General features: G+C 46.9%; 1 protein-coding gene across 1 annotated transcript in view; it reads right to left on the reverse strand.

The window, feature by feature from the left end:
- MYO5B (myosin VB) overlaps window positions 1-25658 on the reverse strand; it is a 91493-nt gene that overhangs the window by 58471 nt on the left and 7364 nt on the right. The window contains exons 2-10 of the mRNA XM_088527889.1: window positions 16732-16842; window positions 14954-15125; window positions 13233-13377; window positions 9722-9878; window positions 7981-8124; window positions 7009-7090; window positions 3882-3989; window positions 3455-3564; window positions 1405-1670 (exon numbers count right to left, since the gene is read on the reverse strand). Coding sequence (XP_088384015.1) covers window positions 1405-1670; window positions 3455-3564; window positions 3882-3989; window positions 7009-7090; window positions 7981-8124; window positions 9722-9878; window positions 13233-13377; window positions 14954-15125; window positions 16732-16842 — 1295 coding nt within the window. The remainder of the gene's footprint in view (window positions 1-1404; window positions 1671-3454; window positions 3565-3881; window positions 3990-7008; window positions 7091-7980; window positions 8125-9721; window positions 9879-13232; window positions 13378-14953; window positions 15126-16731; window positions 16843-25658) is intronic.

Consider the following 25658-nt stretch of genomic DNA (forward strand, 5'->3'; position numbering starts at 1 on the left):
GCTCTGCAAAGCAACAACGTTAACCCCTACGCGGAGGTGACCGCATTGCAACTCGCTCTTTAACACTACAACTATGGTGAAGGATGCATGGTCAATAATCACAGCACAGCTTTTACTGCTGCATGCTTTCACTCCCAAAACTAACCTTGGATTACAAGTATCATTGCAATTTTTATTACCAGGCCTGAGCACAGTCTGATTGCGCTTCAGCTCACACCGCGGCACCCGAGGGGGAAGGCTACGTGCTGGCCACCGTGCTTGACGTGACATGCGGAGGAGACCAGCTCCCAGGAGAGATTTTTGTTCCACACTAACAGGTTTTCATGCCCAGCTTAATCTTTCATGAACTGTTCTCAAGTCTCCTTGCACTCACTGCTGAAAGAGTGCATCCCTTTTCCCAATTCGGACATCCACCGGGCTACAGTACCCGGCTGCTTCTCCATCTCACCCTCCTTTCCACCTTCTAGGGTCTCTGACAACTACCTCAGAGAGGCTGCACACATGCAGAGCTCTCACCCTTCCAAGCCATCCTGCTGGGATCCCAACCCAAATGCAGCTATATTCCTGCCATACTTGGTAAGTTTTCCAGGAAACCTTGATGCGGCTGTTTGACGGGACACTACAACCACCAGCCCAACTACCAGGACTTGCAGAAACCCCATGGGAAGTTGCATGCACAAGCAAGCACCACGGTCTAACCCCAGTCACTGAGTAGGTATTGTAGCTGTAAAAACCTTCTGCAGCTGACCCAGAGCCTCTTAGGCAGGATTTAATTCTGAACTTTAGCTACATTCGATGGCTCTGGCAAGGAGCTGGCACTAGACACGATCTGGGATTGAGAAAGCTCAGAAGCTGCACTAACTCCAGGAGCAGCTCCCAGAGCAGCTGTGGCTGGTCCAGGACACCCCACGTCTCCTAAAACAGGAACAAGGGAGTATCCTGATGTACTGAGGAAACACAGAGAGTCACTACTGCCCCACTTCTCCCTTTTCCTTGCTCCCCAAAGAGGCAAAAAAGATATAGTGTGAACGAGAGGAAAAATCCCCAAAACTGGAGGCCTCTTTCCTTTTCTCCAGCAAAGGAAATGGGAATAGTCGTGTTTATGGGGATAAACAATTCTGACAATGGATGATACTTCAAGCTTCTTCCATGTCTCATTAAGAAAACGCCTGTTTTCATCTCAGGGCCTGGCACAGGTCTGGCCCCTACTTGCAGGGCGCAAAGAGCCTTTCCCCCCAGGCCATGCCAGAAGGTCTCTGTTTCTGTCATTCTCAGCCCTACCACAGACCATCTGGGACAAGAGCTCAATGTAGACACTTTGGAAGATCAGGGGGCTCTGCTGGAAAGGTGAACCAAATTGAGGAGGTCTCCCCATAGCCACGTAAAGAGCAAGAGCATCTCTACCCATAGATGTCGAGCACGCCGATGAAGGAGTGCTGCTTGACGGTGGTGTGCAGGGCCTTGTTGATGTGCTGCACGATCCAGTCGAAGAGCTGGGCATAGATGTGCTTCGCCAGGGCATCCCGGGCGTCGAATGCCTGCTGCAGGGACATGCTCTTCACGTAGGTCTCAGCCGTGGTGACCAGCTTGCGGTGGCAGAGCCAGTACATCATCTGGTTGTGCTCCACGCCCAGCAAGCTGCAGAAGGTGGTCAGGTGCTCGTCCGTGCTCTGCAAGGGGAACAACAGGACACAAACGTGGCAGGCGCTCTCCAACACTTGCAGGGCGCATCTAAAACCGCTTCCCTTCCCACCGCCGCCATCCAGCCCCACTAGATGTGGGCAAAGAGGTGAGATGGCTCGCACTTAACAACGAGCAGTGATGCTGCATAGGTTTGCTATGCTCCAGCTATCTTTATCGTCTCTATCTTCACGGAAGAGTAGGTCTGCATGGTGAGTGCCACCACAAAACACCACTGGTGGCTTTGTTCCCACTTTCTGTCCACTTTGTAGTGACACCATGTGCTTCAGAGGAGGTGCTCCGCTCCCAGAAGCGTTTCCCAAAACCCCTTCCATTTCAGCTTGTGCTATGGGATGACCAGGATGGACAAGATGACACAACTACAGTCCCCACCGTGTCACTGACATCTAGCATTTAAAGCCACCGAGGGGCAGGTTTAGCTCTCTGGCATCTTTGCTCTACAACTGCTATTTTCAACACCAAGCAGAAGTAGACTAAGACCAACCAGAGCTGAGCACAAAGCCAGCACGTCATTGTATCCCCTCTCCTACAATGTAACTCCACCACTTTCGGATAACCAAGCTGCAAAGTGGTGTTAAGAGAAGGGGCATAATCAATAAAATCAAAACTCAGCTTAGTTTTCTTCAGTGTATTTTCTTTCCTTATACAACATTAGACAACATCTTCCCAAGTCTACTATGTTAAGAGAGCAGGCACCTTTGGGACAATGAGAAATTAGGCTTCCTTTTGCCACTGTCACACCAAAAGGAAGTTGTTTCCAACTATATATGTATTTGCATGGAAAGGAGATGGGCTTGGAAACAGGGCGAAAAATGCAGTTTCAAAGTCTTCCAGGGCACTTTGTTGCTCTAACACATTTTTGACTGCAGATTCAAAGCCCTCACAGGGTGGATTTAATACCACGCAATTAAACTTGAAGGTAATTAAACAACGTGAACTTCATTGCAGAACTCAACGCTGCCAGAGTGGACAATGTTTCGTATCCACATTGCCAAATATCGAGCAAATTACCCCCAGCATCCAACTAATTGCATGCAGCATTATCTCAAGGGTAACACTAGAAGCGTGTGCCGAACCCATTTTAATATTTTAATTAGGAATAAACCATCTAGTTTGGGAGGCAATGATAATTGATAGGACAGTGTTTGCCACAAAAATTGCCCCTTTTTTTGTTCCCCTGAACAAACACATGGAAAGTCATCACTAAGGCATCTTTGGTCTTATTTATTCCCAGTAATTAGGTGCAGTACTTAGCAGTCATGCCTTGACCTGCACGGTACTCCTTCGAACACACCACACACATGACAGCGGCCGTTGAGTGTCAATGCCAAGACAGTTTTGCTTATTTTTCCTTAAATCCCCATTTCCTGATGGACCCAATATGCTGGTGGCACTCAAGGATTTGCTAGTTTTCCTGCAGCAAAGGTGGTTGTGGAAAATCAACACCTTTAAGAAAGGCAGAAAAGCTAAAGCAATGCTGGGGCTTAAGGCATTAAGTGACATTTGGGGCTTTTCTTAAAGCGAAGAAAGGATCACGCTGTTTACAGGCAAGTCAGGGATGAGAAACAGGCTGCTGCTTCCCAGGAAGAAGCCAAGCATTCGGGATGTGACTCTTGATGGGTTTCCAACATGAAATAACGGAAAACAGGAGGAAAAGGATTCCCCCTAGGGATACATACCAAGGTCCTGTGAACCAGGAGACATCCAGCCTAGGCTGCACAGGCAGCTTCTCCCACTCTGGCCACCCACCTACCGAGATGCTGCAGGCCTCCCCATCGCGCTCCTCTTGGATTCCCAGGTTGCCCAGGTGCAGAATGGCAGCAATGATCTGGAAGACCGTGCTCTGGTCGGACTCCTTCATTCCTGCGGGAGCAATGGAGAGCCCATCTGCACTGGAGGGCACAACTCAGGGCTTTTAAGCCAAACACTGCAAGGGGGGTTGATTTCTGCTGGAAAATTTTCTAGTTCCAACTTTTCTGCAACACTGTGCAGAAGGGACCGTCAAGGCGACCACAGGAGCTCTTCATATCCACTACTATGTTTTAACCCTTACTAATATCATAGTTGTGAGCACGAGGGGACATAAAACAAAACAGGGCGAGCTCCCAAAACTTACTTGGCTCCTTACTGCCACTGTTAGCAAAATGCTTCTTGCAAGAAGCCTGTGCAGGAGCCCTTACCAAGCAGGGTGAAGGCATGTCTGGTCTTCTCCAGGTCTTCAGCGTCGTCCACACCCTCAATGGACATGTTATCTCCCTGTGACGTGTAGAAGAAGTCTTTGGCACAAGCTGGGGGAGAAGGAACAAGAGCAAGGGCATCAGCGAGGCAGTACAACCTTGACGGGGCATAAAATACGTCTCTCTGCCCAAACATATATATGTATATTTTTATATATATGCGCACACACATTTCTATATATACACACAAAAAATGAGTGTGTATACCTATATGTGTATTTAGATGCACGAAGTGTATGCATGGATATATAAATGAAGTTCAGTAGGCGGATTTTATGCATTCATATGTACATACAAGGGAAAATAATGAGGAAAAAAAGGTGTATTCCTCATGAGGCTGCTAGTAGCCACAGCCCGTGCTTTTCCGACTTAGGTTGCCATCAGAAGGTCCCTGTTCCCTTGGCAGCCTCCCCGTGGGCTTTTACATTAACTGTGCTTTCCAGCCGCAAGAAAATCCTTTAATTCTTTCTAAGCATATAACCCCCTGAAACAGAGGGGCTTTGTGACCCAAACTCCACTCTGGAGACAGAAACTGTCGATTGGGGTCAGTGAGGCAATCACCAGCTCTGAATGGCCCCAGCTCAGTGGGACTTTGTCCAGCTAGACCTCAAATATCCCAAACAACTGAGGTTGCAAAGAAGTTGCCCCTTTTGGAGGATGCTGCTTGTTCAAAGCCAACTTTCAAGACACTGTTTGGCCACTGCCGCTCCAACGTGCCGCTCGTGCTTGCCACCATACAGCAAATGAAGGGAAGGCACAGCTGACAAATGACCACATACCATGAAATTTAGAGCAGAAATGACCCAAGGCACCTTCCCCTCCAGGGAAACACCTCACAGCCTCATCATCAGTGCCACGACCTCCTATGCCACCAGCTGCTGCCATCACATGTTCCCCACTCTGGACAACTGAAGCTGAAAGCCACAGTCATAAGAGCATAAAGATGCCCTGGATGATGCATGGAGAAACCAGGATCTCCCACAGCCTTCAGTACGACCAGTCTCTGCTAGCAGAAACTCTGCTTTGCATGAGGGCTTAAATCTCCACGGGTCCACATGCTCCACAAGGAAAGAGAGGTGGTTGCACAGCTGGAGTTCTACCAAGTCACTTCATTGCACAGCTTGGGTTGCAGTCAATTATTTCTGATTTTAGGATGCAAGTAAGCAACAGCCTCACTCAGGATATTCTCATTAAGATGAGACACACAGCTCACTGGCCAAAATCCTTGGAGGTGCTCTCCGGGCCCAACAGTGGCTGCATGAGCTTGCAACAAAGACCAATACATAGTTACATTGTAGAATCGTTATGGTTGGAAAAAGACTTTCAAGATCAAGTCCAATCCTAACGTCACTGGCTCTGCAACCACCACCAGGAAGCCACTGCAGGAGGTCTGTTATTCAATGACTTTTATAAACTGATGAAGATTGCCACCAGGAAAAGAGACATCCTCGATTTCACTTAATCAGCCAAGGGAGATGCTAAGGTCGTTATTGGCCTCATCTCATTATGGCTCACACCTTCCCCACATTCAAAAGCAGAGCACTTCCATTTCAAAGGTTTACAGACCCTCAGCAAATGCTCCCAATGTGCCTAAGGTTGCGCAGGAAACCATTAATTGATAATTACTCAGTAACCAAAAGGCTCTCCACTCATTTAATACTGTTTCTCAGCAAATCCGTATTTCCATATAACTTAAAAACAACACTTTCTAATTATTATTTACAAAATCGTAGTTAGTCTAGAACTGTTTTTAAGTCTGAACGTCAAAATTCTACTCCAAGCATACACAAATCTATGGGGAAACTGCAGGACCGCAGTCCCTTGGGGTGTCCATGCCCTAGCATGGTAGCATCTGAAAGCACTACAAAAACACAGGCCAGGAGAGAAAGTGGAAGCAATGCATAGGCAGGAGACAAAGCAAACCTAGATCACAACACGAGAGGTCTCATCCCCAGGTTTCCAGCTCTTCTGGGTCTTGAGATCAGCTACTAGCATCTGTTGATAGCCTGTTAGCCTACCTAGGAGGACCAGAGTTGTCCACATTAGGAAAACAAAGCAAGCTGGAAAGCTGCCCTTCAGAAATCCTCTACATGTCTTGCACAGCAAGGATGCATTAAGCTGCCCCAGTAGGTAGTGAAGAATTTATACAATTAGGATCACAGGAAAATGCATGTTGAAAAAGACATCAAGAGGTCATAAATGTAATTATAAAGCTTCTCAGTAATTACTAGCAAGTTATTAGCAACAACAAATCAGAACATCTCAAGTTTTAAATACCAGTTCCTGCAAAAATCACTTAACAGACATAGCTCAAAAAGCTGGGTCACAGGAGCTCTGCTCTGCCGTAAGAGCACCAAGATCAAAACTGCAATAGGAAAAGGCATCCACGGGAGCATTTATGGTTTCTGCAATCATCTCCTTCTCTCCCCAAACTCCCTGTTTGGGAGAGGACAGACCTTCTCTGCAGAGCTCACAGCCAGCCAGACAAGTGGTGTGAAAATCCTGGCTTGTGAGGGAAAGACTGTCCATTTGCCTCAGTCACTTTAACAGGCCTGTGTATCATTTTAAACACTTAGAGGAATGTTTGAAGCCTCACTTCTCTTTTTAAGTAACAGTAAATACTGTCAAGATCACAGTGAGTTACATCACTTCTCTGCAAATGCAGGTGCAAGTGCTTATTCAAAGTGCTGTATAGGGGTTTTGCTATAAACCCTGGGAAAAGCAAAAACAAACAAAACAAAGCAAAAAAAAAAAAAAGAAAAAAATACACCACAGAAGCAGGACATGTCCCAGGAATTAACCAATGACAACAAATCTAAAAGGATAATAGATTCACAGGATAAAACTCCTCCAGCCAAAAGACTGACAAGCCTCAGTTAGGAGGCTCCTGAGACAGTGCTAGCAAATACAAACCTCACCTGCACAAACAGGGCCAAGAGCAGCTGCCTTCACCTCGAGCCGTCACCGCAGAGCTATGGGCATTCCCAAACCCACTACGTTTTCCTGTTGACTGCCTAACTGAGCGCATGCTGGCATGTCCCACAGACCCCAGGGAAGCAGGACTACTTACTTAGTGCAAGTTCTTTGAATTCTGGAAGACTTGCTGAGGCACAGACCTGATAGAAGATGTGGTAGTTCCTCTCGTCCTGCGCCTGACGAGTGAGACACAAATTAATCAAGGGAACAACCCAAGTTCAAGTTGGGGCAGCTGGTTAGCAAGCCCAATGGGTGCTCATTCCTCTGGGATAAGTTCAGCAAGGTGATTAACCAGCCTGACATGGGGATCATTAGGAAAAACTGCAAAGGTCAAAATCCCAATATGCAAATAAAGAAGCTCGGTCCACCAGGGAAGTTACAACTTGCTTCTGAGTGAGCAGGGTGTCTTTAAACAGCACACTGCACTGCATTTTCAATTTAATGCACAAAGCCATAGAGCCTCAGCCTTTAATATTCACATTTTGGCCCACATAGATGGCAGGGAATGTTTGCTATTCACCCATGCATTTGTCTTTGAAGGATCACCGGGCTGCTAGCAGACAGATCAGCTTGTTTTAAGTTCTGCCTTGACCTTCAATACGAGAAAGCGTGAGATTATCAGCGGGATTGACACACTTATGAACGTTACACGATGTATCTGCCCACAATAATACAAGCTGGGAAGTGATGTCTTTCATTAATCCTGTACAACCAAGTCACAGACTTGCTGTTGGGCAGGAGTGAAGATGAAGAAATTGGACTGACTTCTCAGATGCACTTGACCTGACACACAGGGTTATCTGCAAAATTAGGGAGCTCAGGTAACTCACACATTTGAAAGTAGGAATTATATGAAATACCAAATACTTCAGCAAGAGTTAAAAAACATAAGCAGGATTATTTTTTGCTGATATCTCAGATTTAATTTAGAGTCCAAAGCCAACACACAGGCAACATTTCTTCTGCAAGGGGACTTTTAATCCAAAGAAAAGACCTACCCTATTAAATTACTAAAGCAGAGAGCCATAAAGAAAGAAAGAAAGAAAAAAAAAGCACATCTCCTCACCTGGGACACAACTCTTGATTTTTCCAAGAGATAGGTCCTCATGTTTGCGCCAATGATATGGTATCTTTTATCAAAGCCAATCTGAATGTATTTCCCAAAGCGGCTGCTGTTGTCATTCCTTGTTGTTTTAGCGTTTCCAATTGCCTGTATGAAACAGAATTAAACATTAAAAAAGACAGTCCTCTTTCCATGGTTGTACATTAACTCTGAAACAAAGATTTGGCTTCCGTAGCCAATAAATAAATCACTGCTACATAAATAGTACGGGATAAACCCAGATGAGCAAAGGTGGAACCTGAGCCCTGATGACAGCAGAGTGGCAATGTGACGTTGGAGAGGATGCTGTTACTGCATGGATCCAACTTCTATGGATTTTTCTTTCACAGAAACTCTGGAAACACCATGCTTTCAATAAGCAGGTCACCAATACCCCAACAGATTCACCTGACCTGAGTGGGATTGATGCTCCACCAAGCTCAGCCTCTGGTGCTCCCCATGATGCACAAGTGCTGAGAGGAGGGATCTGGACAAGAGATATTTGGGCATTATCTCCATGCACGTTCAGACGTGCCTTGCAGCCTAGTCTGCTATAACCAGCACGGCCTTTGCAGGGGATGCCAACGGGATTCACATCACGGAGGCAAACAGTGGTTGCCCTCCTAAGCCTACGAGCAATGAAGCTGGATGCTCACCCGCAACACAGACACGGGTGCACTGCCCCATAGCAATGCTGGTCTTCTTCAGGAGCACTATGGGAATAGACCTCGGAACAGCAGGTTTTATCCCTATGGAGAAGGGCACCATCCCCTGCCATTCCTCATTCACTGCCTTTCCTTTCTCCCTGCCATCCACATCTGTCCAGACTGTATATTCAGAGGATTTATCCCTGTATGTCTGGCTGATGATACACAGTTCACTAATTCCAATCTCTTCTGAATCCACACTCTCCTGAATTAAAAATCTGCCATTAAGACGTAATCTCAGACAGTTCCACCTTCAAGCAACATCAAGACAATCTGCACCACCAGCACCTGAGCCAGAGGGATGGAGAAACAGTGGCGCAGTGGCACTCACAGACTTGTGGGCAAGGGGCAATAAGGATAAGAAGAAGGTGAACAAGAGCCTTCTTTCCAGCTCCTGGACGCAGGCAAGATAAGACTAACCATGGACCAACCAACCGGACTGCCTCTGACTTGCTTTGCAAGTCACCTTGTGTGTTGGCCATGTTCTCTCTTTGGCTGGTGGAAGACCTTAGCCCTAGTGGGTTTTGCCATGGAGGCAGCAATTAATGCTGTAAGTGGTGCAAACAGAGCTCAGGGTCAGTGGAGAGCAGCAATCTATTTTTGGCACCTGGGAAGGAGCTTCCACAGGGGAGGATGTGGAGAACCAGGAGAGGATCAGAGCATCAGGGTCTGGCCTCACCACCTGAGCTGGAGTAAAGCTACAGGACTGTCCATTTGCATGCTTAAAATGGTCAGAGAGAAGTACCAAAACACAGTGCTGCATTGGGATAATTATAACAGATTAACCAGACTCCTTTTTCCTCTTACTTTAGACTCCTTTTTCCTCTTACTTTAGATGAGGAAAGGCTACAAGGTGGTAAGAGGATGAAGATGAAGTGGATAAGCTAACAACGAAGCACACGGGAGCTGCATGGAGGCTATCAGCAATGGCTTGGGAGAAGAAAGACCACTGCAAGCCGGGCAAAGGGATTGACACAGGTTTCCCGGGCAGATCTTACCTCCATGATTGGACTCGAGGCGAGGACTTTGGCTTCGATGTTGGTCTCGCTGGCCGAGCCCCCGACGGTGGCGAAGAAGCGCATGGCGTACTTGGCGGAGACCGTCTTGCCAGCGCCCGACTCGCCGCTCACGATGATGGACTGGTTCTTCTCATCCCTGGGGCGGCAGAGAAGAAAAGCGCCCGTAAGTGAATGGCTCTGCTCGCTAATCCTTTCCACCGTGCAATAACCCTCCACACGTCTCTCGTGTTATTAGCACTGCCTTATCAATGCCCAGGTCACTCTGCACTCTACCAAAAGGAAAAGTGAATAATACACAGCTGCAAAACATCCATAAAGGTTAAAACCCCAAAGGGCAAAGCGGAGTTTAGTGGAGTCCCCACCAAGTGCAGCCGCTTTGGAGCCCCCTGCAATGTGCAACCTCTTGTTCGGACGCCTCCTCGTTACAGCTTCGTTAGAGCACCAATAAGCACCTGCCGCTTGATGTTTGCCAGGGGGAGCATTAGGGCGAGTTTGCTGCCTATCAGCTGCGAATGCTACACACGGAGTTTCTCTTCCCAACGCCTCCACGCAGGCATTCATGCTTTTCCCAGAATAAAAAAGGACAGTTGGACATGAAATTCACGTAGTGTACTGTTAAGATATTAAAAGACGGATATCCGTAAACGTTCTGCTACCTTCAAATATGACAACTATTGAAGCTGTGCAATGTGGCCCCCTCAAATCAGGAAATAGATGAATTAAACGCAATTAAATGTGAATCAGTATTTTCACATAGATCTCCGGATTGGTTAAACCTCTGCAGCACTAGCATCGTCTCCCACTTCAGATTCACATTGGCACATTATTCCCCAAAACCACCTAAAATATAAGTCACTGCTCCAAAGCACAGAAGTAGGACGTCACTGAAACAGCCATGGGCAGCGTAAAATGGAAGAAAATACACCCCCAACTGCATTTTCCAAAGTGGGTAGGTATTCCCAGAAGGATTTTGCTTCTTTCTGGGTTCAGAGAAGGACCAGCAGGAAGAAGGAAGAGCATAAAGAGAGTAAAAACAATTCCTGGCAGAAACCACTAACAGGAAGTTTCTTTGACTTTCCAAGTTTTTAGAAAAAAAAAAAAAACAGATTTCTAGAGAAGCCAGGTAGTGTTCACCAAGACCAACATCTCTGGAAAGATCCTTCTTTCAAATCCAGACAGATTGCAGAGATCTTCCCGTACAATTTGGTGACCAATTACTGCCAGTGGGATGAAAGATGGATGCTCCAGCTCTGTGTATCCAGGTAAAACTCAGGATACCCCCAGAGCCAAATCAGAGCAATAAACTTTTCCAGTTTCTCTTTAAAGCCATAAACACAACAGCACAAAAAAAAAACGGGTAGTTTTTAAAAGGGGGTCACTTTGATAGCCTTCTCCTAAGGAAATCACCACAGGAATGAGCAGCCTCTAACAAATTGCAGAGCTTTGTCCCAGTGAGGAAACCCGCGCGCGCTAACCCGGGTCACTCGAGCGCTAATCTCCGCCGCGACGCTAATCCCCGCGTGCCGCACATCGAGTCAAGGGGCGTCCCTGCATTTCTGCAGCAGACATCATATTTAACCTACTTCTCCGAGCACAGTCAGAGGATTAGCGTCCCCGGGGCACGCCGGAGATTAAAGGCACTGTGAGGACCGTGGTTCAAATTCAGCCCTACACTGAGGCTCAGGACACTTCTTCACAGTGGCTCTAATGCACGGCTGCCTGAGCATTTATGTTTTTCCCAACAAAGGATATTTCAGACAAAAGCAGCTCATAAAAAAAGGCATTTTGTCCTTCCCACCACAGGGCTGGGCTGGTGGGTCTCCAGCTTCTCCATGCTGGGAGCCTCTGGCACCTTTTTCCTTATGATCAACCTGCAGAAGCTGCGTCCAGCTGCACTTGCAAAAGCCAGGAGCGAAGACCAGCCTGGACACAGTGATGGGATGCCACCAAGAAGCCTCCACCAGCAGGCAAGGATTTGGATATGGCAGCTGGAAAACACGTGGAATTGCACGGCATGGTGCCTACTATGCTTAGTTCTTGGTAGGTGTTTGGAGGGGAGACCCTACAAACAGTGGCTGTTTTGGAGAGGTGATCGGGGCCACAGGAGACCCTTCTCCTTGCTCCCACCAGCACAGCAGCTCTGTCCCTAGCTCTCAAGTCACTGCAGGGATGCTGATCGCATGGCACTGATGCATTTTGTTTTGCACTTTATTAAATGCAACTTTATTTTTAATTTCGTATTTTACTAAGCCTACAGATACTCATAAAACCAAAGGAAAAGCAAGAAAGAACCAGCACGCGGTGCCTTTTGCACCAGAGCGGAGCTATTCCAGGTGATTTCATGCTTCCTGAGCACACCCTTGCCGTCCGCCTTATCAGAAGGGTGTCGCACCCTGCCCTCTCCCTTATCTCCATGCTCATAAAAGGCCCCACCAAGTTTCACCCTATAAGATGCCCCAAGGAGGTGGCTGACATCACGCAGAAGCCTGCAGAGTCCACGTGCATCTCCCCTCAGGTAAGTTCTGTTTAAATTCTGTAAGGAATTACAGAAAACCATGTGAAGGGGGCACCTTCATTACCACAAATGGCTGTTGAGTTAAAACAAAGCATCTGGCGTGAGTCCAGATGACCCCCATACAATGACACCCAACGCAGCAGCCTTCAGCTTCTTCTCCTCTTCCAGGTCATACACCTTGCTAATGTTGCAACAACAAAATGCTACATCCATAGCATAATAAATACAGAACTAAGCACAATAAATAAATAAAGAAATAAAGGAAAAAGCCCTCCCATCTCATGCACCTGGCACAGATGCTGCTGAAGGCTGCAGGCACAGGACAGCAGGACAGCTTGCGAGTACCCAAGGGACACAGTGTCTCTCCCAGTGGCATCCCATCCAATAACTTCTCTGGGTTTGGGGGATTTAGGGCAGGCTATACCTTGCCTTAACACAGCACAAAGGACCAAAACAAGAATTTAAGTTGCCCCAGACATGTTCTTTCTACATCTTGACATAAAATGTTGCATGAACCATCATCTTGGTTCAAGGCAATATCGCCCTCAAAGATCATGCCTTGTGTACATGGAATTTGGACCTGAGGGCGAACAGCCAGATTCATCAGAAAACAAGTGAAAACCACTTGAAAAAATGCTTATATGGCTCAGATTACTCACTGTTCTGAGGCAGTGACTGCAAAGCCAGGTTACAAAAGAGATCATTGCAACCAGCAGAAGGAACCATCAAGAAGGACCAGGCAAGACAACCCGTAAATATCTCCAGGTCTACGCACAGGACACACTTGCTTTTATTTTTCCTTCTTTTTCTCTTTTCCTAGCAATAAGGCCACATGACAGAAGACACCATATTCTCAGAGATGAAAACCTGGATCTCCCACCCTGCTGTCCATGACTTCTTCATCATCTGCTTGCCCCTCTTCGGCACTTGGACCACCAGCTCAAGGCAGATAGACCTCACCAAGTGTCCACTCACCTGGCCATCTGCTTGTAGGCTTCTTCGGCCACAGCGAAGATGTGAGGGTCCATGTCCCCCATGTTTTGGCCACTGTACGCATAGATGACATCTTGTTCATAGATTGGCAGCTGCTCGTAGGGATTGATGGCAACAAGCACAATACCTTAGAGAGAAATGCACAGAGGTTACAAACTGAAGTTAAAGTTACGTCAGCTCGTGCGTTAGAGGGTTTTGTTTTGGTTGATTTTTAGTATGCTGCTTGGAAAAAAAAGGGGATGGGAAGGAAATGGGAAATTCTTAATCCGTGTTTCCTTGGAAGTGCAGTGCTTTGAGAGCAGGGCACTAAGTTCCAGGACAGCCATGGAGGAGCAATATGAAATTGGTAAGGAAAGTGTATACTTATGGCTCCACTGTGCCAAGCCTGACTTTTTAGAAGGTCTGAGAAGGAGGGCTAAGAGATGCCTGAGCCATAACTTCAGAAAAGTAATTCCTGAATTACTGAATTCAGTAATAATTCTATAATTCCTGAATTCAGTAATTCTGAAGCCACAGCAAACAAATAACACGGATTTTCCCATGGCTTAAATGCTGAGCAAAAGCTTTGAACAAAGGGCACACTCAAAGCAAAATGAAACAGATAGATGACAGTGAGGGAACACCAGGGACTGAGCCTTAAAGGCTTCCTTTGCTCCCACTGTGGAAAACCCATGCCTGGAGCAGAACAGCTGTCAATTTAGGGGCACCTCCATCTCTGGAGAAATCCAGGGCAACTGCCTTTTCTGGAGAGTGGTTCTTGCATATGGCCATACTGGAACATTCACAAGTTCCAGCTCTGAAATATCTCCAGGTTTTATGGGTTTAAAATAAAACAAAATAAATCTAACACTGTTGTTATTCAGAGGAGCTACAGACAGTTCATGGCTTGCAGTGAGAGAAGAGGCAGGAATGGTAACTGCTGTCTTGGATGCCATTGGCCATATAGTCTCGCAGGAAGACAAATCAAATTCACACTGGCCTTGCATTTGCTTTGAGATCCCAAAGTCATAAAGAAGGGGCATAAAACAACAACGCATCCATTTTGTTTTTGCTTTTCCCTACACGAGCTGACCCTACCAGTGGCCATCAATTTTCTCAGGATACCTCTATAATTCTGGATGGAAATTGCCCCAGAAAGGAGTTCTTCTCTTGCAGAGAAAAGACATGCTTGGCAACAACACTAACAGCACATCTTCATTGTCTGTTCTTCTGTAGCATAATTATAGTTTTTGCCTCTCATGATTGGCTAAATCGCACAATTTTCTATGACATCAGATTGTATAGATCTGGTCACCTCCACAAACTCACTAGAACTCCATATAGAGAGAAATGCACCGTAAGCCTCTCTCAGTTGGATCCATCTTCCTGGGCATGGCTGTTCTCCACAGCAGCTTCCCAGGTCCTCGTGTTTCCCTGTAGATGGTTCATCACATTCACAGCTGGCCTCAATCTCATCTGACAAGGTGTTTCTGCCAGCACTGATGCCCCTAAGTTTTCCCACCAGAGCAGGCAATGGAAGTCCCACCTCTGTACTGGTCACATGGTCTTTGTTCACTGGTCTCCTGTCTCTAGACAGGCTCCAAAAGCTCAGGAAGGTCTCACCACACTCGCCACCAAAAGTCATCTCTGATTTTGCAGCCATTACCCAAGGCAGGAACCCAGAAATGTCCCCTGGGGATTGATGGCCATGCCGTGACACTCACCACAGTATGTGTAGATCTGGTTGGACTCCAGGAATCTCACTTTGAGGTTGTGGAGGACCGCAGGCTCGTGCAAGTAGCTCAGGGCTGTCAAGTCATTCTCTCCCACCAGGATATCAGGATTGCGCAGGAAAGGCAGCTCCTTTCCATGGCAGTCAAGAGGATATTCGTAGATCTGAAGAAACACATGCAAGGGATGTCAAAATGGAAAACTCACCAGCATCTCTAAAGGCCAACAGCTGATCTGAGGACAACTCCAGCTTTCTGTGTGGTATCAGATACGACATCTGCCATAGTCCCTCTGGCTCCATGTCGAATGAAAGCCTCTTAATGCTAAACACTACATGGAACAAGCCCCAAGGGAAGCCAACAAGATCTAGTTCGGATAACTGGAATTTCTTCGGGCCTTATTCCCTCAGGATTTCTCAGCATTCATTAAATCCAGGTCCAAGAAAAGCTGCTTTATTTTTAATTCCAGCCACGTTAAGTACTAAAAATCTCATCTCCTTTCAAGCAGGGCCAGGGTGTAGGGAAGCATGGAGTCCCTGATGCTCCCCCTGCTCAAGAGAGGGTGTTAAAGCAGGCACTTGCCCATATGCTTGCTATTTTGGGCTCCAAAAGGACAGCAGCAGGGCCACCAAAAAGTGCATTTTTTCCTAAAAAGTGAAAAAAAAAACTAACTTTTTGAAGTTACCCCTGCCTCCCTCAGAGCACTGGGATCTGACAGCACTTTTGGATCCAAGAGCAGTAAGACACTGCGTCTGCGTTTGCACCCGGATTGCGCTGCGTGACGTCTGACCCCAGGGCTCTCCAACACTGTGGACCCCAAGGCACAGAGAAGAGGGGGAGAAAACCCACAAGACTGGGCCAAAACCCACTTTTTGCCAAAAAGATCAGGCAAGAAGCCCATGGGGCAGATGAAGAAGGTGCTGACATCCTGGTACGGCAGCAGCACGATGCATTTAGGGAGCTCCAGTGCATTTTCCACCATAACCTCACATTGCCAGTGCAAACTTGCAAGAGTTTACACTCTTGTCTCGCATCCTAATTGACAACAAGCTGGGGATCCCCAGCAAGATTTAAATCCAGCTCTCCGTTCAGAAGGAGTGTGCCAAATAGAGAGCATAGCTGGAAACCACGAAATCCATGAAAAATCACTTAAAGCCCAGGGACAAAAGCAAAGAACTAAGCAGACGGGTAATGCACGCTGGCTGTCAGGAACAGAAGGCTTCCTGCAGCTTTCAAGCCCGCACACGTGCTCAGCATCTTCAGCCAACGCACACATCTGCTCCTCCTCTTCACTACAGCCCTCCAGTCCAACATGCAACTGCACCAGCTGCCCCTTCCCGGGGGAAACTGCATTAAATGGGTCTTGCAAGGATTCTTAGAGCAAAAATGTTGGTATCTAATCACACCTCTTGTTTGATGGAAATTGACTTCATCCAACATATAGAAACATCTCTGATTCAACCAAGTAGGGGTTAAAGGCAAACTGTGCTGGAGAATGGCCCCATCAACAGAAGAAAAAAATCTGGTATTGCAGACTATTGCAACTTAGCCAGAGGATAAAAACAGATGATAGAGGTCGAGGGCTTTTCTTGCAACCTACTTTAATATAAGCATCGAGGGAAACGGGCAGAGGGAAATCTGGCAGTGGTGAGGTGATAAGACTAATTTAAAAATAAAAATGTATTCTAGAAAATGTGAGAGGACGCAGGCTTATTCACATTCGTTTGAAACTTTAAATAAGTGGAAGAGAATAACAACATTCAAAAGCTTACAGTTTCATCTTCGAGCTTCAGACACAAGGTTCTATCTCCCTCCTTGTAATCCTTGATTATTTCTGCTGATTTCCAAACTTCAAAAGGGTCAGGAATCCAAACCCGGGCGTACTGCAAAGGGAAAAAAAGAATGAGTTTAAAAAGCTTGTAAACCTCAGAAAAATCAAGTGAGAAATAAATTGGTTCACCACGGATGCAATATAGACAAGAGGCATCAAGGACAACATGGACACCTAAACAAATGTGCAAGGTTTTGTGCCAAAAAACATCAACCTTTGAGCTTTCCATACATTAAAAACAGGGTGTTATGAGCCTGCTTTGCAATATAACGGATGTTCTGCTGCTAGGCAGCTCCTGCAATGGTTTTGGTAGACAGCACGTGCTGTTTTGAATGTCCTCACACCTTCTTCAGGAGACATCAGCACTAGGCGAGACCCAGGTTGGTTTGGCAGCGCAGACCAAGGAACATGTGTCTGTGCCATGGCCACACAGAACCTGCTGTGACCATTTCCAGGCACTGCAGGCCACCAATCCAGCTGCATCTCCATCTGGGCACGGCTCCAGTCAGGCTTACCTTGCAATTCCCACCTGCTTGGAAGAGGGAGATGGTAGGAAAGGTCCAAGCCTTGGCTCTTCCCAGGCCCCAGAGGAGCTGGGATGTGGCAAAAGGAGCCGGGAACAGTGAGCACAGTCATTCCTTGCACTGAGACAGCCTCTCAAGCAGCTCCAAGGCTGGAGCCACATGCACCTTCTGCACGGTGGTGAAGACCATGATCAAGGAAGGCCCAAAAAGCCCGGCCACAAAGCTAGGAAGTGTGGGCTTGACACTAAAACTGAGGCAAACAGACGGTAAGGAGCATCTCTCCACTCCACCACACGAATCTACCAGTCCCATGGCTATCAATGGGAATCAGGCAAGAGGAGACACCAAAGCCACCAGCCTTCACTGGAGACAAAACTGCAGACAGGCTTCGAAATGCCAGAAAAATGCCTTGAAAACTCACATGCAACATCTAATATCTCCAGCAAGTCTCTCCCAAGCCACAGCTGCCCTGGTGTTCCTGGTGGTTTGGAAGGTCCCTTCAAAGCGCACATCCCAACAAGGACATAAATCCTTGCCAAAGCTTGCCCAGTGCAGAGACCTTAGATCCTCCTTCTCCAGAGAAACAAGCAGAGCCCATGGATCCCAAAAGCACCATCTCAGCAGTGGCGTTTTTGGGACTTTTCCACCTGAGTCTCCAAACTCACCCCACCAATGGAAATAAGATGCACATAAAGCTTTTCTTGCAAGAAAAAGGGGAAAATCGCAGCAAACACAAATAGTGGTGGTGCCACAAAGATGGCTTTGGTCCTTGTCTTGAAAGCCAAGCCCTCACCATGCTATTCTAGAGTGCTTTTAACAGCAACTCAAGGGTTAAGGAAAGAGTCTTCGAAGCAGCCTGCTCTGCATCTTAACAGCAATAGATTTTTTTTTAATGTACAATGTGCAATTATTTTTAGAGCTGCTCAATAGCTAAGACAGCAGGAACCTTTAGATGCTAATGGAGCTATGCAAGACATATTGCCAGAACAGCAGTTTTGTCAGTGAGGAAAAAATAAAAATAATAAAATAATAAAAATAAAAACAGTCACTTCCTGCCTCACCTCTGCAGGGCTGGCTGAGCACCCCAGTGCCACAACCCTGTGCGCTAGGGACATCAGAGGGCCTTTGATAGCTGGAACGCGAAGACTGACCCATAATAAGACCCTTAGTGAAGCAAATAACTCGTCTTGCACCCCACCAAAATATTAATATTGAGGAGCTCATCCTCATCCCGTTTTTTCTGGGCTCCAATGCTGTGGAAGTAGCCTTGGTGCATCCCGGTGGCAGCACCTCTCCTTCCTATCCATCCTCACCCACCAAGTTTCCTGCGGGACCAGGACCCATCACTGGGACTGTGCACAGAGCCAGGGCAGAGGCAGAGCAGGATCAGCCAGAATAGCTCGGAATCAGGACAGACCCAGCACTAGGAGGCTTCTGGGATGGAAAATAGCTCAGGTCCCACCAAGCCTCCCCTCTCAAGCTGCCACCAGCTTTGCCATGTGGCAGCTCCTCTCGGCCCTCCGACCACAAAACTATAGAACCTTAATTTAAAAGGAAGCCAAAATAGCAAAAAACAACTAACTTTCCAGGTGATGATGCCATATAATCATTAAGTGAAGTCCTCTATAAAAAGCAGTGTAACAACTGCTCTGTGGAACTTTCTTTTTTTAAATAAAATAAACCTCTATTTCTATAATCTCACCTCTCACGCAATTAATAGGCCAAGTCCTGGCTTCGTTAGCTTTAACGACCTCTTGCTCTTCCAGAAGAGCTGGTCAGGAAGGGAAAAGCACAGGCAGCCCTGGCCCAAAGCACAGAGATAGTCAGGGCTATCTCAGAGTTGAGCAAAATACAACCCTGGGCAAATCACTTCATCTCCCACCATTTAGCATCCCAGCTCCTCCAATTCTGCCTCCTGGGACTTACTGTCAATTCACCAGATAAAAACAAGCATGTTCTTTTTGCAACACATGCACACAAACAGGAACATGTTCCTACAAACAGGAATGAATTCATGGGAACAGGAACGAGGTCTGCTTTGCTTTCCAAGGCAAGGCCGGGGTGGTGTTGGAGTAGGAGCCACACAAACCACAACAGGGCGAATCCACATGCAACATCCCCTGGAGCTGCCCAAGAGTCTGTTTGAAATAGTTGTGGCTTCCTGAAGGGCCTTAAAAGGTTTAATTAACAAAAATAATTTTTAAAAACCCACTTCATGCAATAGACAACAGCGTTGCTCTGAGACAGCGAAACAACAATCCTTCAGCTACTGTTTAATGATTTAAATGGTTTAAATAGCTTACATGCAATAACAGCATTATTGAAATCGATGTTTTCCCCATTACTAAAGTTTTTCCCATTACTAAACTTTTTCCCCCTATTTTGCCAACCGTTATTAAATTATAGGTGCTCCACACATCTGGCCAGTGCTCCAGCCCCTTGCTGCTCCGGGGAGAGTGAGTCCCGAATTGCAGAAATAAAAAACACCCTTTTGTTACAAGACTTGCAGAAAATCAAGGGTTCTTTTATTATTATTTACCGCCGCACACAGCAGAGCAGATGGCGAGCCCCGATCTGCTCCTTCCCATCCTCCCTCGCAGCTCCGCACCGGCCTCGGGAACACATCACGACAACCCCGCTGCTAAAACGGTGCTAAACCCTGGGATTTGGGACAACGCTTAAGCTCACTATGGAAAACTTGCAGTGTTGGGTCAGAAATGCGGCGGCCTCGAGCACCTGCCCAACACGGCTCCCTCCTGGCCTAGATTTTATTACGGTTGGTTTGTGCAGTGCCCTTGAGGGATAATTTTTCCCCCCTGGGTCCAGAAATTGCATGTTTTCCAGCACACATTTAAGATCCTCTCCAGCCCCTCTGAGGGGGACCTGCCGCACACATGAGTCGGCAGCAATGCATTAAAAATAATAATAATAAAATAAGATGGCAATGCACACTCCTTGTGACAGAGAAAAGCCCCTTAGTGAGTATTAAATGCAAAGGCAGGGCAGAGCCAGCTATGCTGTGCTGCATTATTTCTCTTTATTTTCCATCTCTCTGGGTTAAATAACTGTGTCAAGCCCATGTTTGACATTCCAGCTGGGAAGAGCACTCTTATCTGCAAAGAATCCCCAAACCAGGCAGGGGGGCACCCCTGGTGTTTGTGCATGGGTGCAAAGGATTTTTGACCTAGAGTTGTATTTACAGCGTGTTTCTTTCTCATCAGAGGGTGCTCCTGGAGGCCGCTTTGGTCTCTCTTCACTATTAAGTAGTGTTAGGACAGAAAATCTACCGCCGGCGGTTTAAATAAGCAATGTCTTACTGGTCCTAATTTAAAAAAAATCCAGCAATAAAGTTTGCCAGCAAGGAAACCTTGTGTACCTGGAAAGCTGCACCTGAGATCACAAGCTAGCAAAATTGGGAAAAATAATTTTAAATTACTTGCAAATCCAGGTTTTGCAAGAGTCCTTCCCTCTTTCAAGCAAATATCCTTCAGAAGTGAAATAAAAACCACAAGCAAACAGCTCTGGGATAAGATTTTTCTACGTTCTGGCATTTTTTACGCAGAATATTTCATGCACAGACACTCATTCCTATGCAAATCCATGCGCAGGCACCCAGTTCCTATGCAAATAACTGAGTACCAACACAGCAAAACACCATAAACAGAAGGGAAAAAAAGAAAGAAAGGAAGGAAGAGAAAAGGGATTCCCAGTCACCAGGTGCTGCTTATTCTTTCAACACATCTGTAATGAAGACACCTCATCGCAGGTTTCCCACTATGCAGGACCTCATATACATCTATTGCATCTATATATATGTCTTAATGCAACTCCCATGTTGGGGAGCTCGGACATAACTCGGATCTGGTTCTCCTCCTACCAAGCACTTGCTCCCCTCTCTAGGGAATGTTTCATTCTTCATTATGTAGATGAATGAGAGGACAAAAAAAAGTATCTCCCCTTGCTGGTGAAACATTATTTATCTCCATCATTGATCTTCGCTTTTGTAGGTCGTTGTGCATTTACCTGGTTTTCCCAGACATGAACAGCTGCTTCATTCCCAGATAATAAAAGTCAATTGGTAATTCCAATGAAAGAGAGATGCTGCCGTTGTCCCCAAACCAAATGCAACCCACAGAGCTGAGAGCTTGAGAAACATAGCATGAAAACACCCACAGCAACCTCAACTTTGCTTCATAAGGAGCCAGCCAAGGTTCAAGGCACTTTAACCTTCACCCTGGCCAGTTAGGGGCATTTTTCTAAACCAGCTCCAAACTCCAAAGACCTCCCCAGCACACATGGAGCCACCATGTTCCTGGGGTGCTTGGCCAACAACTCTGAAATCATAAAGATTATTTGGTTTGACTATGAGGAAATAACTCAGGCCCCAACCCACCAAGATCTACAACCAACTGCCTGCAGTCAATTAGCCTAGACCAGCTCAGGCATCAGTTGGACCAAGAAAGGTCACAGAACAGGGAGTTTCTGCCATTTTAATCCTTTATCTACCCAGAATCAGAGCACGGAGATCAGTAAAAACAAAGAAAAACCCACATGCTGGAGTTATTTTCTATATACGCCCCGGCAGAATCGAAGAGGGTTTTTCCCGCCTCATAGTTTGTGTGGGCTCAGAGGGACACGAGTCGACCTTTTCCATGGCTTGCATTACATGACAGTCACACTTTGCTGAGGGACACCAGAACTCCAAGTCTTGCTGTGTCCCGAGAACAATTTGTTCCATTTTAAGCCTTTATTCAGGCAGCAGGAATTCTAGGTGGAATTTCAGAGAAGCCAAGCGGCCCTTAAGTAGCAATTATAAAAAGATATATGTTTCTATTCAGAATGTGAAGCTGCAAGAGCAAGGACTGAATTTGGAGCAAATATTTGATCAGCTTACCAGGCCAGAAGAGGGACATGCAGGATTTCCATCTTCTACAACTTTTCCTCCTCCTGTAACTTTCCAAAGCAGTCTCCATCCCTGGAGACATCCTGAACTCGTCAGGACAAGGTCCCAAGTGCCTTGGGCTGAGTGGTGCTTCTTTGGGCAAAGTTGGACATCCAGAGCCCAGAGGTCCCTCCCAGCCATATTACTCTACAAGCCACATAGCTTTATATTATTAACCCACACTAAAAGCACATCTGTCCCCAAATTCCATCTTTTCTACCTCCCTTATTTCCTAACATCCCCCCAATCCCTTTGGAGGATCCACAACTCAAGGTTTCAGCTTCTCAGAGCAGCAGGTAGAGCTGGGGGATGCTCATAAAGGCACAGGTCCTACGCCAGCAGCACCAGGAACCTGAAGCACGTGGGATAACGGCAGAGTTGTCCAAATCTCAGCAAGACAGAGTAGCTTATGTCACAACCTTCTCCACTAAAACCACAGACAGCACTAACAGCCATCTCCTCAGGAATTCCAGATGCAAATCCCAAGCTACCATAATTAACGGAACACAATTAACGAAAACAAGGCATGACAAACACAGGTATGAGATGCTTAAGGAATAAAATAACCTCAAACGCGTAACTCGGTAAGTGTAATAGTTACCAATATTTATTTTTGGTGAGGAATTCATGCCCTTGCCTCTTTTTATCCTGGGATCTTAGCTTTGCTAGGGCACTGGTGCCCTTTCCACCTCCGTCATGCAATGGAAAACAGCTTTTTGGTGCAGACCAACCAGTTTTTGAAACTCCCAGTTTTCTGTCTCTCGCGAGGGGAAAAGGAGATTCACGGGCACTGCCGCCGCTCCCGATAGCTCCCGCTCTCCGCAAGGACATGGAAACTCCTTTATCGAAGCGTCTCAAAGCCCCGAGCACAGCGGCAGCCTCCGGATCGCTATTCCCAGCCGCAGGGAAGATAAGCACCCGCTTTTGGAAAACAAATCCTTTAGCAAGAGCAGAGAATCGGGTGAGAGAGGAGCAGTTTCCAGCACCAGCAAGATGGATTCAGCAGCAGCAATGCAAATATTTGCTCTCCTTTTGGGGGCTTTTCCACCCCTTAGGGTGTTTGCAACCCCTTTGGCCTTCTTAAAATTGCACGTCACAGCTCAGATTTGCATTGATCTTGGGCATGGCCAACCGCCAGGTTGGCTCCTTCTAGCCACAACCACTGGCCCTTGCTCTGCCCCTACCACCAAGGTGCCCGGGGTGTTTGGGCAGGAAGAGCGGAGGCGAGGTCTTCCAAAATGACCTCTTCCTTCCTGGACAAATTACTTATACTGAAATGTAGCCTGACTGCAGGACAGGTTCTTCCAGATCACGGATAATTTTTAGTTCTTCTTAACTTTTCAGCTCCCTTCCTGGGCACGTGCGCGTGAGTAGCACAGCCTCAGAATGACTTGCATGTACTGAGGCAGCAAGATCTTCTTCCCACCAAACTGGGTATTATCATTCCTTGGTCATTCAAAGACTGCATGAGCTTCCACCATCATGTGTGGTTTCAAAAACAGCCCCCAAAAAGATGCCCAAAAGGCCACCATCTAGGCTGACAGCTTGATGTGAAAACCACAGCTCTGCTCCTAGCAGACATGCCCTATACGTCCTCCAGCTGGATGGCTGTCACAGGCTCAACACTTCTCTGAGCAAGACAAGCTCCTACACATCCCAACCCCACGGAGAATCCCAGTACTAAGCGGAGCCCCCAGCACTTGCAGGTGTCTATCATGAGTCTGTTGGTGCTTTCCTCTCAACACGGGGCATTGCATGAGGTGGGATTTGCTTCCCAGGAAGCTCCGTCATGGTTTCCACCACCACTGCACCGTGTCTGCAAAGGCTCTGGGGAGCAAAGCAAGGCAGCACCACCACCTCCATGGACAAGCACTCAGCTGCAGAGTAACCAACAAGGCCCCAACATGGCCAACGTGACTGTGTCATGCCCGGGTAATACGGAAGAGGCAAAGGTTGCCTTCAAATGCTCTTTGGCCACCTACCACCATTAATGTGTTAATGCTACACGAATGTTAGGAGCGTATGCACATCCCTAAAAAAACAGATAAAGGAGCTGCTGACACTTCAAAAATCCCACTCAAGGTTTTTAGGGGACATGACCGGAATTGGGAGTCCGGAGCCCCCTAAAAACCTCAGTGCCCAATTCCCACGCCCAGAGGTAAGTGCAGAGAAACTGAATTTATCTAAATGCACATATATCCTGCACATCACATCGAGGAGCACCACTTGTCTACAAAGCTGCTGGTCCCAACGACTGTGGATGTTCCGCCTTCATGACGAAAGCAGCAAGGCTTTGGCCTGGGGAAAGTGCTAATCTGTGCTCAAAATTCATTACAACTTTGTAAAAAAATAAAAAATAAAATAAGGAAACCCAAAAGATAAAGCCCACACACATACAGAATTTGGGAAGCTGCTTGGGAAACTACTTTGAACAAAGTCTCAGGAGCTAAGGGGAGAGGCCCGAGACATTTCATGGAGATGTGCTGCAAACAAACCCTGCGGCTCCAGGCATCCTAGCACGGAAGCGCCTGCAAGGCGCGAGGACCGTCCCCCATCACGGACAGGAACAGAATAAACCGCATTTTGAGCTATCCACTTGTGCTCACTCCGAAGAAAACGCTGTCCTCTGCAGATGGACACATGCAGAGCTTGGTGTGATCTCTCCAGCTATTTTAAGGCAGGAAACCCTGATTCTCAGGAGCAGAGAGCCAAATTCCCCCTTTTCCAGCAGTATCGCTTCATGCCTGTGAGAGGATACAGGCCAACTGCCCCCCAACAGACCCAAGGAAAAGGGGGAGAAAAAAGAAAAAGAGAAAAAAAAAATAAAGAAAGAAAAGAAATGCCCGATAAGGTCAGTCATTGCAAAGACTCTCTCAGTTCATTTGCAGTGAGGAATAACCACAACTTGCAGGGCTGGAAACAGCAGACACAGCAAAGGAATCTGTGGATGCACGCAGATCTAAGCACTGAGACCACCACCTGCAGCTGAACCGTCACTGAAAAGGCTGTTTCCAAGCCCAAAGGTGAGCGGGTGAAAACCTGAGCCCCCTTCCAGGTCGACGTCCACGTGGGGAGATGCTCCTTGCCCTTCCCAGGAGGGCTCCGACGTTGCGCCATCCCGTGGGACATCCACATGGCTGCCAGGATCAAGCTGCATCCTGACACTTGACTCCAATGTGAAATTAAAGTTTTGTTGCCTCAGTCTGGCCAGGTTCAAAAGCTGTTTATACAAAATGCTATAAAGAAATTCCAATAGAATTTAAGCTTTTTAAAAAAATCTAAACGCTCTAGCTCATGGCTGCAAATATAAAGCTTGCGCGCATAAAAAAAACATAAGCTGCTTGACTGAATACGCAGCATCAAAAAACGATGCAGTAATTACCCTCTGGCCTTTGCAATTTC

This window comes from Tinamus guttatus, unplaced genomic scaffold (genome assembly GCF_059628265.1).
Source record: "Tinamus guttatus ecotype Peru unplaced genomic scaffold, ASM5962826v1 Tinamus_guttatus_pri_ptg000293l, whole genome shotgun sequence".
In the NCBI taxonomy this organism is placed as follows: Eukaryota; Metazoa; Chordata; class Aves; order Tinamiformes; family Tinamidae; genus Tinamus; species Tinamus guttatus.